Below are 15,620 nucleotides of genomic sequence, written 5' to 3' on the forward strand. Positions count from 1 at the left end.
GTTAGATTTTATTTTTTGCAGTGAAAAAGTATTGACACATTCCATTTAAATGTATAACACAACACTGCTGGTTGGATTTAACCAAATATTTTAATGATTAACCTCGGCCTGACTCTGCCCACTTCGTATGTCTGAATTCACTCTGGCCACCGTCACATGCACTGTTGCCAAAATACCAACCTGGTCTTATTAGCAAAGCATTCCCCTGGGAACGTTTTCACAGACCCAGCCAAACATACCAATGGGTACATTTCTGAGGCGCAAACTGGCCAGCGGGGGTTTGTAAAGAGAGACATTTAGACATTGTTTACTAGGTCTGGTCAAGCAAAATCGTAGACTACATAAGGAGGGACATACCTGAAATTCTAGCTCCGCCTTTCGTGCTTGTCGTTCAGTTACCGAAAGACAGAGTTGTGCTCGTGGCTGTCGTAAAACCCCTTAGGTTGAATCGCCTGATAATCTCTTTGTATGGAGATAGAACACCTTGTTAGCGTTAACTTGAACTACATATCTGGTAGAGTATTGTCGAATAACGTCAGCACTGAGAATTTGGTACCTTTACACCTCATTTACAAAGTTGCTCACTGAATATCAGCCAAAATAATAAATCCATAACAACATTATTCATCTTGCATGAAGTATATGACCTATAGTCATATGACTAAATTACTAAATGCAATTTACAATTATTTTTCTAAAATAACCTCATTACGAGAATGAATACTCAATAAAGTTGTCTATGACATCTTGTAGCATCAGCTAGAACATTTATGGTGTGGCTTCCGTAGTTAGTAAATCGCTTGGGGTGTGTGGGTGTGTGTGTGTATGTGAGGGGGGGCTCAAGTCTGTTGCAATATACCATTTCACTAACCTGACTCTCGCCAGATGAATTTCGTTCCGCCTAGCTCCACTCATCCATCTGGGATCGCTCCATTGGAGAGGTGTTTCAGAAGGCTGGGCCTTATCAAACATCCTTGCATATGATTGGATAAGCCACTTGTCCGTCATCTTTATTGACGTGCTACTTCAACCACTCACATCGAAGCCAACCCGTGATGCTGAGAACAGTGTCGAAACGAAAGCGATCCCAAATGGATGTGAGTGGGGCTAGGCGGAGCTAGGCGGAACTAAATTCATCTGGCGAGAGTCAGGTTACCATCTCACTGCTAGACGGGAGAGTTTCCCCCAAGAATTACACAATGTAGCTTTAATATATGATTATTTTTGCATTGTACAGCCCTTTTTAATGTGGACAGTATAGGCTGGTTTGCCGTGTCCCCTCACCCTTTCCATTTGCTTCATTATATCTCTTATAGGGGCTATATGTAGGATGTTTTGGTTTCAAATGTTCTCTTGAGATAACACTTTGTATCTTATAAAGCACTTCTTGAGGTACAATACAAGTCAATGGAGGAATGCTGTCATGAACATAATGGTGCATTCAAACACTTGAATCTTACAAAATCTTACACATAGCTCCTTTAAAATAACTTTAAGTAGATGAATTCTTTCCATTTTAGTTTGATCCTGATTCAGTTGTATTCCTTTATTCAGTGATTAATACTAATGCATGTACCTCTTGATTCAAAAATTCTTCCTTTTTGCAATATGTCAACTATACTTTTTCTGTACCTGCAGATTGTTGCTGCTATAATGTCCATCACTGGCATTGTTATGATGGCCTATGCAGATGGCTTCCAGGGGGATTCTATCCTTGGTGTGGCTTTAGCTGTGGGCTCTGCCTGCACCTTGGCACTCTATAAGGTTAATCTTTTAACTTTTTACCTTTCACAGATGTTACCTTAAGGTTACTTATTCTTTAATGTAATACTGCATTAAATCAAGATGATTTTCAACCTGATACTGTATATCCCTGATTAATCTGATAATAATAGTGTATGAGCCAAGGATCTCAAAATAGGGTTGTCACTATTACATGGGAGACTGTGATTGGATAGTGAGATTTCTTTGTGGCACAGGAGAGGGAGGGAGAGGGAGAGCAGATAGCTAACAAACGTTCAGAAAAAGTCCTGTTGGCAAATTTGAGGAAAAGTCTTTAAAGGGGTTATTTCACACAATTTGAGGGTGCTGAATTCAAATATTTTGTTTACCAAGCTCAATTTTGAGTTATAAACCCGCTAATTAGCATAATTAGCATAATTAACATACCCTTTGGTTTTGCCATCAGATATCATAGGAATTGCAAAAAATAAGGCATTAATATACTCTTTATGTATCAGATATGTTGTAGGACAGGACAGGAATTACCCCAATGACCCTCAAGTAGCAAATGAAAATAAGCTAAAATTAAATTGAAATAATAGCTAAAATTCAGTATGACGTTAAGAAACTAAATAGATTCCTTGATAATAAATTGATAGAATAGTAGGTGACTGCTCATTAATAAATTGATAGAATAGTAGGTGACTGCTCATGTTTCTGTAGAAAGTCTTTTGTCACTAACTATTATGAACAGTTGTCAGTCTTTACAGAGGATTTACACTGTTTTTTCTTTTTACTGTAAAGGCGACTGTGCTTGATTAGTTAAAATATCTCACTGGTGCTCTTTCCTATCATTCAAATTCCAGCCATGCAGAAAAATGGAAGAGTGTGCATGTTTGAGGAGTGCTGAAGATTGCTATGGAGATTGCATTATTTGCAAAACATTTAGACAAGTTATCATTTATAGCGCAACAAAAAGAAACATTCTCCAGTGCATCATTACTGCATATGATGCTGAAACGGAAGTGGACCTAGGACAAATCCTCAGCTATGAACTGATTAATGTCCCTGTACTGTAGCTATTGCAGATAGCGATGGTTATTTGTGAAGTGGAAATAAGTCTATCCTCACTCAAGTGCTGTCTAGCAATGTGGAATGTCCAGCAGTGATCACTGCAAAAACTGCTCAATTCACACTGGTAATAGATGCTCAAGATCTAGTTATGTCTTTAGGACACCCATCTGACTGCAGCACATTTAAGAAGTATGCAGGAAAGTTTGTAAGAAACGTTTGTATTGTTATTTGGTATTTGTTATGTGGTAGCAAATGATGTTAACTATCAAAGAAATAGACCTAATGTAGGAATGCACACAGATATTGCAACAGATAATGGTGTAGGCCTATCTGATTAAGACCTGAGTGGTTAAAACATACTTATTAAATTACACTGGGAGCAAAGAAGACTACTTTTTTCCCTTTGCAACTGTCAAAGAAATCCCATAAACACAGAAGGGCCTAGGGTAGCCTATATCCGATGGCCTAAAGATTAGGCTCTTCTGCATAGCATTAAGTGATTTGCATGCAGTAATTTGAACACTGACCTTGATCTAGCCTACTTTGGCTATTTAAAGCTAATTTATTGCCAAAAAACCACACAATATAAATGAGCTATAACAAACAGTAAAGGACTTAATCACACACAAACTACTATTTTACTGACTAAAAAAACAATAATTATGTAGGAAGTTTAGAAGTTTAAAACCCAGAATTGACCAAAAGTGCACCAAATTCAACACAAATGACTCAATACATTTGGAGGAGGCCTGCATCCTTTCTTTTCCAGATAATTTAGGATTTGGATATCGTTTCAGTATCGAGTATCAAGATATTTATGGTAGGTATTATATCGAAGTCATAATTTTTGTATCGTGACAACACTATGCCAGAGCCACTCTGTTTTCTAGATGTTGAGGATCGGAGGCTCTACCACCAACAAGTGATGCTGCTCAATGGCATATTAGTAGAGCACATTATCAAGCTCTAGTATGGAGGCAAGCACACATACCAAATCCAGTGTTACTAGAAGTAAAATGTTTTTTACTTGTCGGTTGTTGCTGACGGTAGATGCAGTTCTGCATTAGGCTTATTCCCACTATGTAAGTTCATATGTACTGTAGGATATATTCTGAGTTGAAGGATATCTGTGCAACTTGTTATTGTGATGAAATGCATTAAACAACACATGAGTGACTATGTCACTAGTCACTATGTTAGCAATAAAAATATGGTTGTGTTTTGATTAGAATTTCCGAGTTTATTACATGTTAACTATCATCATGTTCCCATTAAATACATTAATAAACTATAGTATGGCTTCTTTAATGCTCAAACATGTATTTAGAGAATACTTTTATTTGATTTTAGTAATTACTTTTGAAATCAACCCAATTTAGGGAAAATAAACAATTCACTATTTTATGTTAAAATGCTGATTATGCGGCTTAGAACTCAGAATTGAGCTTGGTAAACAAAATATTCAGAATCAGCAACCTCAAATTAGGTAAGAAGGGTGGTTTACCAACTTTTCCTCAAATTTGCCGTCAGAAGTTCTCTTCTGTGAAGCTGCTCCCCCTCTACAATGTCAGCATGTACTTTTCAAAGTACACATACTCAATTTTGTGTGGTATGGCATGATTCATCATTTAATTGTGTTTATTGTAATCCCTTCTCTTTTTCCCTGAGTGTTGAACATGCTCTGCACTGTAAAATGGTGTGGCAACTGTTTTTCCCCATATCCCAAATGTGTGTTTAAGCCTACATTTCAGGGCAATATAAAATCTGCTCTATACACAATCAGGGTAAATGATTGAGATTACATAAGTGCCACTGAACCTCAAAATACACAATATGTTTGATAGCATTAGGCCCTAACTTAAATAAAGTCTAAAGCAGGGGTCTCAAACTCAAATGAGCTGGGGGCCAATTCTGCCAACGTCATCTGATTGGAGGGCCGGCTATTTCTGAAAATGCAATGTTCTTTTTTTCAAATACCACACAAAACTGCAAACAGAAAGTGCAAGTGTTTTTATCTAGTTTTAGACACCTGTGCTAGCAACCTTAGCTTATAAATAAAATAATGATAAAATAAATATTAATACAAATTATAAAACAAATGAAAAGCATAAAAACAGGTATGTGTGTGTTTCACACCAAATAAAAATATTTTCCTCTCAACGTTTTTAAACCTGGCAAACTATAAGAAAGCAACACCATTAGATTTTTATATAAAAAATTCAAAAGGCCATGGCTTGAAAGTGGTCAGAGATAAAGTCCTACTGTAAATGTAAAAATCTTTGAGTAAAACAAAAGTTTATGAAGGGGGTAAATTTACCCATCTAATTTGCCACTGGATGGCAAGCACCTCAAATTATGCACCTTTCAATAAATACTGGATGAAAATATTTGAGCAGGTTTACTTTCCTTTATATTACCCACATAACAAATTAACAGGAAAACACCTAAGATGTACTGTATATGGTTTCTAAACCACAAGGCCTACAATAAAGTATTCTGGTCAAATCAGTTCCTATCGCGGGTAATCTGAGTACCCTACCCAGAAGTTTGCATCATATTGCGGGTGACTTTGTAGTTTAGAGCCCTATTTTTACTAGCCCTGCTGTCTGTACCACGTCCATTATGGACACTATCATCACGATTACCACTGCAACCTCCAAGCTATGTTGGGCAGAGGGTCGAAATAAGCATGGTATGCTTAGTGGACACCGTCATATAGGCTACACGCAGATGCACCTCCATTCAATAGACGATGGATCATAATCTCCAAAAGGATATTCTTCTTCAGATTTAGAATAGGTGAATAACATAGCCTACCTAAGACTTCATCACACGTAAACGTTTTTCAACATTTGGTGTAGGCCTATTTCTGCTTAATTTTTGCTTCAATTTATGCAACACTATGGCCTGCATCGCTTCCGCGTCATTACAAATGCACGTCTTTGTGTTTCTCGCGTGTCCTGAAAACCTTGCGATTTTGGGTTTGAATGAAGCTCTGGATGTCTAGCACATAGTGGAGCAGAGTACACATGAGATTTGTCACCGTACTTGGAACTATCGTCTATTTTAATCAGTATCGTTGTTTGTCGCAATTAAAAATAGTCTCAAGGGCCGGATTACATTATTATTTTGACATACGTCGCGGGCCGGACGCGGGCCGGATTTGGCCCGCGGGCCGGGTGTTTGAGACCCCTGGTCTAAAGTCTAACTAAAGCTAATTTAATAACTGTGCAAAATCTGGTAACACTTTACCTAACCTTTTGTTAATATTTGTTAATTGTTACTAAAATATCTATTTGACACAAGTTCATAGTTTTTTCATCATTAATTAAATATTAGTTGCTTACATAAAGCTGTATGTTAATGTTTTAACAAATAGAAAACAATCTATTAACTATTGTATTAATATTTGTTAATAGTTAAATGTCTTTTTGCCACTAATTAACAGTTACTTCTTACATCATTTAAATGTTAAATGTTTATTTACAAACTATATGTTAATATAAAAGTTAATGACATATTATTATTTAACTAATTGTTATTAAACTGGGCTTCTGCCTATCCCAATATGAACCCCTCCCCATAGGACCCTTATAATAAAGTTGGTTAAGCTTAATTAATATATTAGTAATATATAGCTATCAGCATGGGGCCCCTTATAATAAAGTTGGTTAAGCTTAATTAATATTAGTAATATATAACTATCAGTATGGGGGACCCTTATAAAGTTGGTTAAGCTTAATTAGTAATATATAACTATTAGGGACCGTTCGTTATTTATAAACGTGATCACCGGAGGGATTTTGAGTGCTTCGATCAAAAGTTGCATGACCCTCCCCTGCCTGCAATATAATTTTCAACAACCCTCCAGCAGCATTTTCAAAAATGACATGACCCTCCCCGACCAATTGTCGATGTCTTCCGCCCACGCTCTTACGCGCTATGATAACACATCAACATATGCTACCGTCCTAAAATCAACCTCTGCTTTCTGATCTTACACATCACACTTCACCAAGATGGTGGCCATTTCAGTAGATTTACTCCCTAACATTGTTGTGGAAACACAATAAGCATGGAAACTAAATGCATACTTCCTGCAACTGCATTAGCCTACTTGAAAAGTTACTCCTCTAGTAAGTATTCACATGAAATAAAACAATAAAGCATTGAGACCATTCAACAAAGCACACTGGGTAATAACAAATTCAACACATGAACATGAACATTATCCAAAACTCAATTTCTCAGACGAGCGTCAATTTGGGAGCTTGCTACACTCCTTCCTTCTCAAATGACTTGAAAAGGCCGTTTGCACAATTTCACAAATAATCACAGGGACCGAAAAATACCTAACATGCCAACTTTTTCCGGGTTTATCATTCGTTTCCCTGCTGTCTTGCCGTTTTAATATTTTCCCGTAGAATATCCCATATTACTGTAATACTCATAACATTAGTCCTGCATTCTGGCCTGTCTCTGTGTTGTCCTGTTGTTACCCCTTGCCCTTCCAGTGAAACAGATGTATTCAAATAATCGTTTTGCTTGCTTGAATGCGAACTCAGAGTGATGTTAACCTAGGCCTATTTAAGTTAACGACGTGGTTGTCGTGAGAGCAAGATTCATTAGCGCTTGCGGTGTTCGGCCGTAGGCTATGCCTACGTGCGCACCTGCCAGGCTACTCAGCTAGACAAAGAATTCCCCCTGTATATTCACTCCAAGTTGGCCTACCATAACTTACCAACTACACTGTAGACCATAAACTGGCTATTTATATGACCAAATGTATTTGTTCAACTTTATGAAGCAGAATTACGCACTGCTACTTGGAACGTAGCCTAGGCCAACACATTTTTGTTGGCAGGAGAGAGAATGACAGCGATTAACAAATTGCACTTGTTGCTGGTTACCAATAAATACTATATATTTTTTTGCAAACAACAAAAACAGAAAGGAGACAGCAAAGCTAGAGATGGGCAGGAACAAGGTCAATTGGTAGAAATGCTTGTCAAAAGTTAGGAGCTGGATGTGTGGATGAATGAAGCACAAGTAGGCCTATGCTTTGTGTTAAGCATGCACACTGTTTAAAGTTAGGCTACACGGTAAACTACAAGTAAACCAAAGTTAAATTTAGCTTTTTTAGGGCTGGATAAAGTTGACCAAATAGGCTGTTAGGCGTGAATAAAGTAGGCTACTTTGTTGCTCCAACCCTTCCAACGTTAATAGGGACGAATGTTGACATTTTCCGTATTTTGCGTGAGAAACCCGGGAAATCTCCCTCATTTTCATTGTTCAATGTTGACAGAGCTATGGAACGAAAGAGAACGTTATATGGCGACAGAAATCAACAATCAAACAAGCCACTTTGATTTTTTGCTGTTTTCATTAATACAAAAGATGGGTGACCCTCCCTCCTAGACAAAAAAAAGGTAGGTGACCCTCCCCTCAACAAAGACATGACCCTCCCCTATTTTCCTCCGGTGACCCCGTTTATAAATAACGAACGGTCCCTTAGTCAGATGGTGAAGGGACTGAGACCAAAACTGGCTTATCACATTTATTCCTTTAGGAAAAGAAGTACACTAAGTTGAATGGGCTATATTACATGCATCATTCATATACCATCCCTGTCAGCCCTACTAGCAATGGAGACATGCGACATGGAATGTTCAGGTGCACAGAACGACAGTTAATTAATATTCTAAGAGACTCACTAAACATTCACAGACGTAGACCATACGGAGATAATGCATAAACATAATGCTAAACTAACTGTACATTCATTACCTGCTAGACTGAATTGCACTTTCCATGCACACTAAACTAAACTACATTGAATGCATGTAAAGTTGCTAGCAGAGTTTACAGCTAGTCACGTAAGACTCAGTGTGTATGAACGCGTGGTCATAATGAAAACATTAATAAACTTTCTCTAAGTTGCTAGAATTGCACCCAAATCCTAACAATACATGTAAAGTAATATAATATAGGTGATATGTTGAAGTTTTCAACTTAACCAACATTTTACATTAAAACAAAGTGGGGAGTGCTTTATACAGTCAACCTACCCAATGCAAAGCATACCGCTTCTACTCGGGTACAGCAACAACACAAGGACAAAACGTAGCAGAGCTGCAGTACACCGTTTCTCCAAAGGGGGCTCCAAAACACCGATCTCAATAAAGCTGCTTAATTATGGCAAAAATCACATACAAACACTAAACATTTCTAACTCTGTTACACCTACTTCCCCTGAATTTCGCCAAATTCGAGCAGCAACCAAACAGTACTTCCAAAGGCAAAAAGTACACTACTGTCAAACACTAGACAGAGGGTCACCAATTAAAGGACAGCCAACCACAAAGGTATCCAATAAGGATGAAGTAGAGGAAGAAGAGGTGCGCAAACTCTCCAACCAACCACTGGCAGTAGGGTGCCTTATACAAACCCTACAAGACCCATTTACACTGTGTACTAAAGCCACTAGGAAAAGAGAAGAAAACAAAACAAAAACAGAACAATTCTCCATAAAGCTAATCAGAAAAGCTTGGATCACATAACCATGTTACCAAACGTGTGTATGACCTCAACTCTAACTATGTCTAATCATGAAAAACCTGAAACTGACCTGCAGATAGCCTGCATAGACAGATGTGTGTGAACAATATCTTGCCTTGATACAAGGACACAAGGAGGTTTATTTGTCACATACATAGCAATACATAAAGAATGTAGTCAAATTTAGTTTGGTGTTCAGCTTTTTCTGTGCAAGTGTGAGAAAGAAAGATCAAGAACTATTTTAATAAATAGCAAGAGAGAATAAAAAGTGCAGTGTCTGTACAGTCCATGTGCAAGTGTGTAAGAAAACAGAACAAAAAAAAGTTGATATAGTCTTGTGTGTGTTCAGGATACAGATTGCTTGAGGATAGTAGCTCCTCCTCCGTCTCTCTGTTCTGGTCTTGTAGCAGCAGAGATGTTTGCCTGACCTCAGTCTTTTGAAAAGTCCATGATCAGGATGTGACGAGTCCTTTACAATACTTTGGGCCCTGGTACATAGTCTTTTCTTGTAGGTCTCCTGCAGGGTAGGGAGAGATGCTCTGATGGTACGTTCGGCAGATCGCACCACTCTCTGTAGGCCACTGCAGTCACGGGCTGTACAGTTCCCATACCAAGTGATTATGCTACTTGTCAGGACACTCTCCACAGCTGAGGAGTAAAAGGCCTTAAAGATGGGTGCTGATACTTTGAACTTCCTCAGCTGACGTAGGAAGTACAGTCTTTGCCTAGATTTCATCAGTGTGTGCTGGGTGTTAACAGTCCATGTTAGATGGCACCACTGTGCTACCTCATCCACCTGGTTCAGATAGGCCTGTTGATTGTTGTTGCTGATCATGCCCACCACCACTGTGTCATCTGCAAATTTAATGATGGAGGTGTGACTGTTGCTGGCTCTGCAGTCATGGGTGTAGATGTTATACAGCAGAGGACTCAAAATACAGCCCTGGGGGGCAACTGTGCTTATGGTTGAGGTGTCAGATGTCAGACCACCCACCCTGACCACCTGTGATCGTTCAGTGAGGAAGCTGTGAATCCATTTGCAAATGGTGTTGTTTAATCCAAGAGCCTTCATCTTTGTAACCAGAGTGTGGGGGACTATGGTATTGAATGCTGAACTATAGTCAATAAACAACATTCTCACATACTTCCCCTTTCCTCCCTCCAGGTGGTTTAGGGTGGTGTGCAGGAGGTTGGAGATGGCATCATCTCTTGACCTATTGGTTCTATAGGAAAACTGGAGGGGGTTGAAGGAGCTTGGTAAAGATGAGCAAATTAAATTCTTCACAAGCTTTTCAAAGCACTTAATCACTGTTGATGTCAGGGCCACTGGGCGGTAGTCATTTACTGTACGTACACACCGCCGCCGACATCAGCTTCCAAAAAAGCTCTGGTCGCCCTGTCAAGGACGCTTGTCAAAAAAGTACAGGGAAGCTTTGGATGCTTTGGACGCTCTGACGTGACGGCATTTTACGTTCGATCATGTTCTATCTTAATACTTTATTTAAAGGCCGTCTATTCGATTGGTTGCTGGTCGTTGGTCGCTGAACCGCGTCATAGCTCATTACCATAAAGTATTCGATTGGTTGCTGGTCGTTGGTCGCTGAACCGCGTCATAGCTCATTACCATAAAGTTTACTGACTTTCAACTTTCAGCTTGACGCTCAAGTCGCTCAAGACGCCCAAAACGCGACGCCGACGGATTTGCCGCTTCTTGCAGCTGAGAGAAGTCGGCTTCCATTGAAAATGAATGACTTCCTGAATCCTTGGAAGCTGAAGTCGGCGGCGCCGGCGGTGTGTACGTACAGTAAGGCATGATGGGCTTTTGTTTTTTGGCATAGGTACAATAGTGGACTTCTTAAAGCATGTTGGAACAGTAGCTTGAGCCAATGACGTGTTGAAAATGTGTGTTAACACAGGGGCTAGTTGGTTAGCGCAGGATTTCAGTACCCTCCCAGAAATGCCATCTGGTCCTGCAGCCTTCCTGCAATTTGCCTTCTGAAACACGTTTCTCACATCATACTCGGAGACAGTGATTGGAGTTTCCCCACTATCGTTCTCATCCACTTCTATAGTAAGAGTGCATGAGTCTTCAAATCATGAAGTCTTCATCACTGAAGGAGACTTGCTTTCAAAGCCTGTGATGGTTCTCAGTCCTTTCCATACACAAGCTGGATCACCCTCACTGAAGTCGGCTTCCACTCTGTCCCTATAGCGCCGCTTGGCCTCTTTAATGGTCTTCCGTAAGTTGTATGATGCTGCCTTGTAGTCTGACATTTCACCCGTGATAAGTCCTGCATTGTATGCAGTGGTACGCGTTGTTAATGCCGTGCGGACTTGTCTATCGACCCATGGTTTCTGGTTCGGAAAGATCTTAATCTTCACAGTCGAAATGATGTTGTCAGTAGGGTTGCCACATGCACTGGATTTCCCGGGATTGTTCTCTTTTTTGAGCGACTGTCCCGGATAATTAATAATATTTCCCGGGACACACATTGTCCCGGTTTTTGGTGAAAATTAACTTCTGATTATAATTTCTGCTAGTTTCAAACGGTTTTGTACTTGGTTGTGTTCATCGTACATCAAATTCAAATTCAAAGACATAAAAGGCTTTTTGGTGATTGGCAGCAAAAATAGAGTTTACATTATTACCTAGCAACTGCCGCACAACCACAGACCCAGACTCCACTTTGTAGTTACACGCAGATTGATCAGCTCAATGTTATTTCCCTAAACTCGTTGTCGTCAGATGACGACGAGCAAAACATTTCCCAGTCCACGTTGCTAAGGGCATCCTGCAGCAGGGCTTCGGATTGGTCAGTCCAGCGCTTGACCTCCTTCGTCATAGGGGGCTCCCTCTGACTTCTCTGTTATACTTGGGGAGGAGAAAAACAGCGGCATGGTCCGATTTGCCAGTAGCCGGTAAAGATGTTAGGCTACTTTGTAGCCCTCCTTGACCTGCGTGTAACAGTGGTCAAGTGTGTTCTCTCCTCTCGTTGGGATGTTTACCTGTTGAATAAACTCAGGCATGGTCCTATTGAGGTGTACCTTGTTGAAATCACCAGCCACAATGATGGCAGCCTCCGGGTGCTGATGTTGTTGCTTGTTAATTACTTCCTGCAGCTCGGATGCAGTGATGTCTGAGCTGACTTGCGTTGGGATGTAGACTGCTGTGAGGATTACAGATGTGAACTCACAGGGCAGGTAGAAGGGTCGGCACATAATGGTTAAATGCTCCAGATGAGGCGAGCAGGCCCGGTAGGGAACAGTAACGCTCTTTGGGTCACACCACTTGTTGTTGGTCATGAGGCAGACTCCACCACCTTTTGACTTGCCAGACGTCTCTGTCCTGTCGGAGCGGGCAATGGAGAAAAACTCTGCTGGAGTGATTGCGCTGTCCGGTACAAGTGGAGTTAGCCATGTCTCTGTTAAACATAAGATGTTGCAGTCCCTGATGTCTCTCTGGAAAGCTATCCTCGCCCTGAGTTCATCCATCTTGTTCTCAAGAGACTGGACATTTGCAAGGAGAATGCTTGGTAGTGGAGGCCTGTGTGCTCTGCTTCTCAGTCGATTTCGGGTGCCTGATCTTTTCCCTCAGTGTTTTTTCTCCCCGTTTCCATGGAATTCCGATGCGTCTTGAAGTATCTCAGACGACCAGATTGGTTCAGTGGTTAAAACTTCACGAAATAAATGAATGTAGGCATATCCGATATCCCGAAGTGTAGTGCTGTCATAAGTAATTAACGCATCACTTATTTGGATATAATGAGAAATTAAAACTAGATAAAAAAAAGTAGAAAAGTGCACAGTTTAAGCGGACCAACCAAAAAGGCGTTTGAACGCAGCGGTGCCATGGCAACAATTTCTTGACATAGGCTAGTTTGAATCAGTCTGTCAATTGGCTTGGGAATCTGACCAAATCTAGACCTCACCTGTGTGGATGTACTAGGATTTGTTAACAATTAACATACATATTTTATGCAAACAACTAATATTTAATTATTGATGAAAAAACTATTTACTTGTGCCAAATAGATATTTTAGTAACAACAAGTATTAACAAAGGGTTAAGTAATGACTAGTTTGCTATTTATTATGGCACCTTATTATAGTGTTATTATAAGTCTTACCCAAAATCTATTTGTTAATGTAATACTAGGAGTAATATCTTAATAATAATAATAATAATAATAAGCTTTATTTGTATAGCACCTTTCATACACAGAATGCAGCTCAAAGTGCTTTACATTTGGAGCATGTAACACAATAATAGAGCAGAGTCAGTCATTATTAAGAACATTTAACACAATAGAGAATAATCAGTTATTCATCTTCGCTGCTGTGGCTGTTCATGATCCAATCAGCAACATATCAGAAATACTTAGCAGTATATATATATATAGGCTTTGCTAGCAAATGCTTAGGCCCTGTTGATGTGGACTCTATGCGGGTTGCCTTAGAATTATCTTAGTATGTGTTGTGATTACATGACTTTATATTCAAACGTTTAAAGAACACAACGACTGGGAGACTGACAATATTTAATTAATAATTAATTAATATCTTAATATCTAAAGTAATATAAAGTTTACAAAAGTGAAACATACATTGCAACGTACACTTGAGCAAAGTTTGAACAAAGTTTCTACGTTAAACAGTTGAAGCTGAATTAGACGCAGAAATTTTGGTTAAGAGAATAATAATAACTAGAAATGCAATTCCAAGGAATTACCAGTGCATGAAAATGCTAAAGTTGTGATGTAAAATATCATGTATAGTTAAAACAGATAATACAGAGATGGTTACTACGGTGATGCTAGGATAGACATGGTGGTTGCATAGCTTAATAAAAGTTGATAGTTTAAAAGTAGACCGTTTAAAAGTTGAAGGTAAATAGTTTAAAAGTTGTTGACAGACTGGAAGTTGAATGAATGTTGATATTCAAATAGTTTAATGGCTGTGTATAGGTAGATATTTGACGATAACTGAAAATGGGAATGGCTCTAATGTTTGCTAGCAGTTATGCTAAGATTTTTAACTATGCTAACCATGCTACTTAGCTAATGTTTTATAGCAGTGCTAGCAATGCTAACATGCTAACCATGCTACTTAGCTAACGTTTTCTAGCAGTTTAATGAATGTTGATATTCAAATAGTTTAATGGCTGTGTATAGGTAGATATTTGACGATAACTGAAAGTTGGAATGGCTCTAATGTTTACTAGCAGTTATGCTAAGATTTTTAATTCAGTTAACCATGCTACTTAGCTAATGTTTTATAGCAATGCTAACATGCTAACCATGCTACTTAGCTAACTTAACTAACATTTTCTAGCAGTTTTGCTAAACATGCTAACTATGCTAGCAATGCTAATATGCTAACTATGTTAACCATATGACTTAGCTAACTAAGCTTATCATTTTAGTAGTTATGCTAACTATGCTAATTAGTATGTTAACAATGTTAGCATGCTAACTATGTTAACCATGTTACTTAGCTAACTTAGCTAATCATTTTAGCAGTTTTGCTAAAAATGCTAACTAGCATGCTAACTATGCTAACCATGTTACTTAGATAACTTAGCTAATCATTTTTAGCAGTTATGCTAACTATGCTAACTAGCATGCTAACATGCTAACCATGTTACTTAGCTAACCTAGCTAATAATTTTTTGCAGTTTTGCTAAAAATTTTAACTATCATGCTAACATGTTAGCATGCTAACTATGCTAACCACGTGACTTAGCTAACCTAGCTAATCATTTTTAGCAGTTTTGTTAAAAAATGCTAACTTTGCTAACCATGTTAACGAGCTACAGTGGGTAGGAGTCATAGTTGATGAAAAGTCTTGACATAGTTGATAAGTTAAAAGTTGTTGATAGACAGCTAGTTTAATAGATAGATAGTTTAAAAGTAGACTGTTTAAAAGTTGAATGTATATATTTTAACCCTCTATACCCCGTAGCGGCCGTCGACGGCCGTTCTATATTCTCCTGTAACGGCCGCGGCCGGCCGCAATTCTTAAAGAGACATCTGCTACAGTATAACCTTCATACATGAAATAATACAGCGTTAGTGGATACATAAACACTAGACTTTTATTTTGACACACTTAAATGGCTAGGTCGCTATTGACATTTCTCCGGTATTTTTGAGTTTAGCCTGTTGACTGACCGGCTGAGGACTTACGGTGCCTCTGGAGTTATAAGTATAAGTATATATACTTTTTTGATCCCGTGAGGGAAATTTGGTCTCTGCATTTAACCCAAT

The 15,620-nt window shown here is 38.9% G+C and overlaps 1 protein-coding gene across 1 annotated transcript in view; it reads left to right on the top strand.

The window, feature by feature from the left end:
• Positions 1-1,646: 1,646 nt before the first annotated feature.
• LOC143111738 (solute carrier family 35 member F4-like) overlaps positions 1,647-15,620 on the top strand; it is an 85,475-nt gene continuing 71,501 nt past the window's right edge. Inside the window, exon 1 of the mRNA XM_076273994.1 lies at positions 1,647-1,764. Coding sequence (XP_076130109.1) covers positions 1,654-1,764 — 111 coding nt within the window. The 5' untranslated portion in view covers positions 1,647-1,653. The remainder of the gene's footprint in view (positions 1,765-15,620) is intronic.

The sequence above is a fragment of the Alosa pseudoharengus genome, unplaced genomic scaffold, assembly GCF_046254945.1.
Source record: "Alosa pseudoharengus isolate Yale_2024_CS ecotype anadromous, Long Island Sound unplaced genomic scaffold, YU_APseudo_1.1 YU_APseudo_1.1_scf_8, whole genome shotgun sequence".
In the NCBI taxonomy this organism is placed as follows: Eukaryota; Metazoa; Chordata; class Actinopteri; order Clupeiformes; family Clupeidae; genus Alosa; species Alosa pseudoharengus.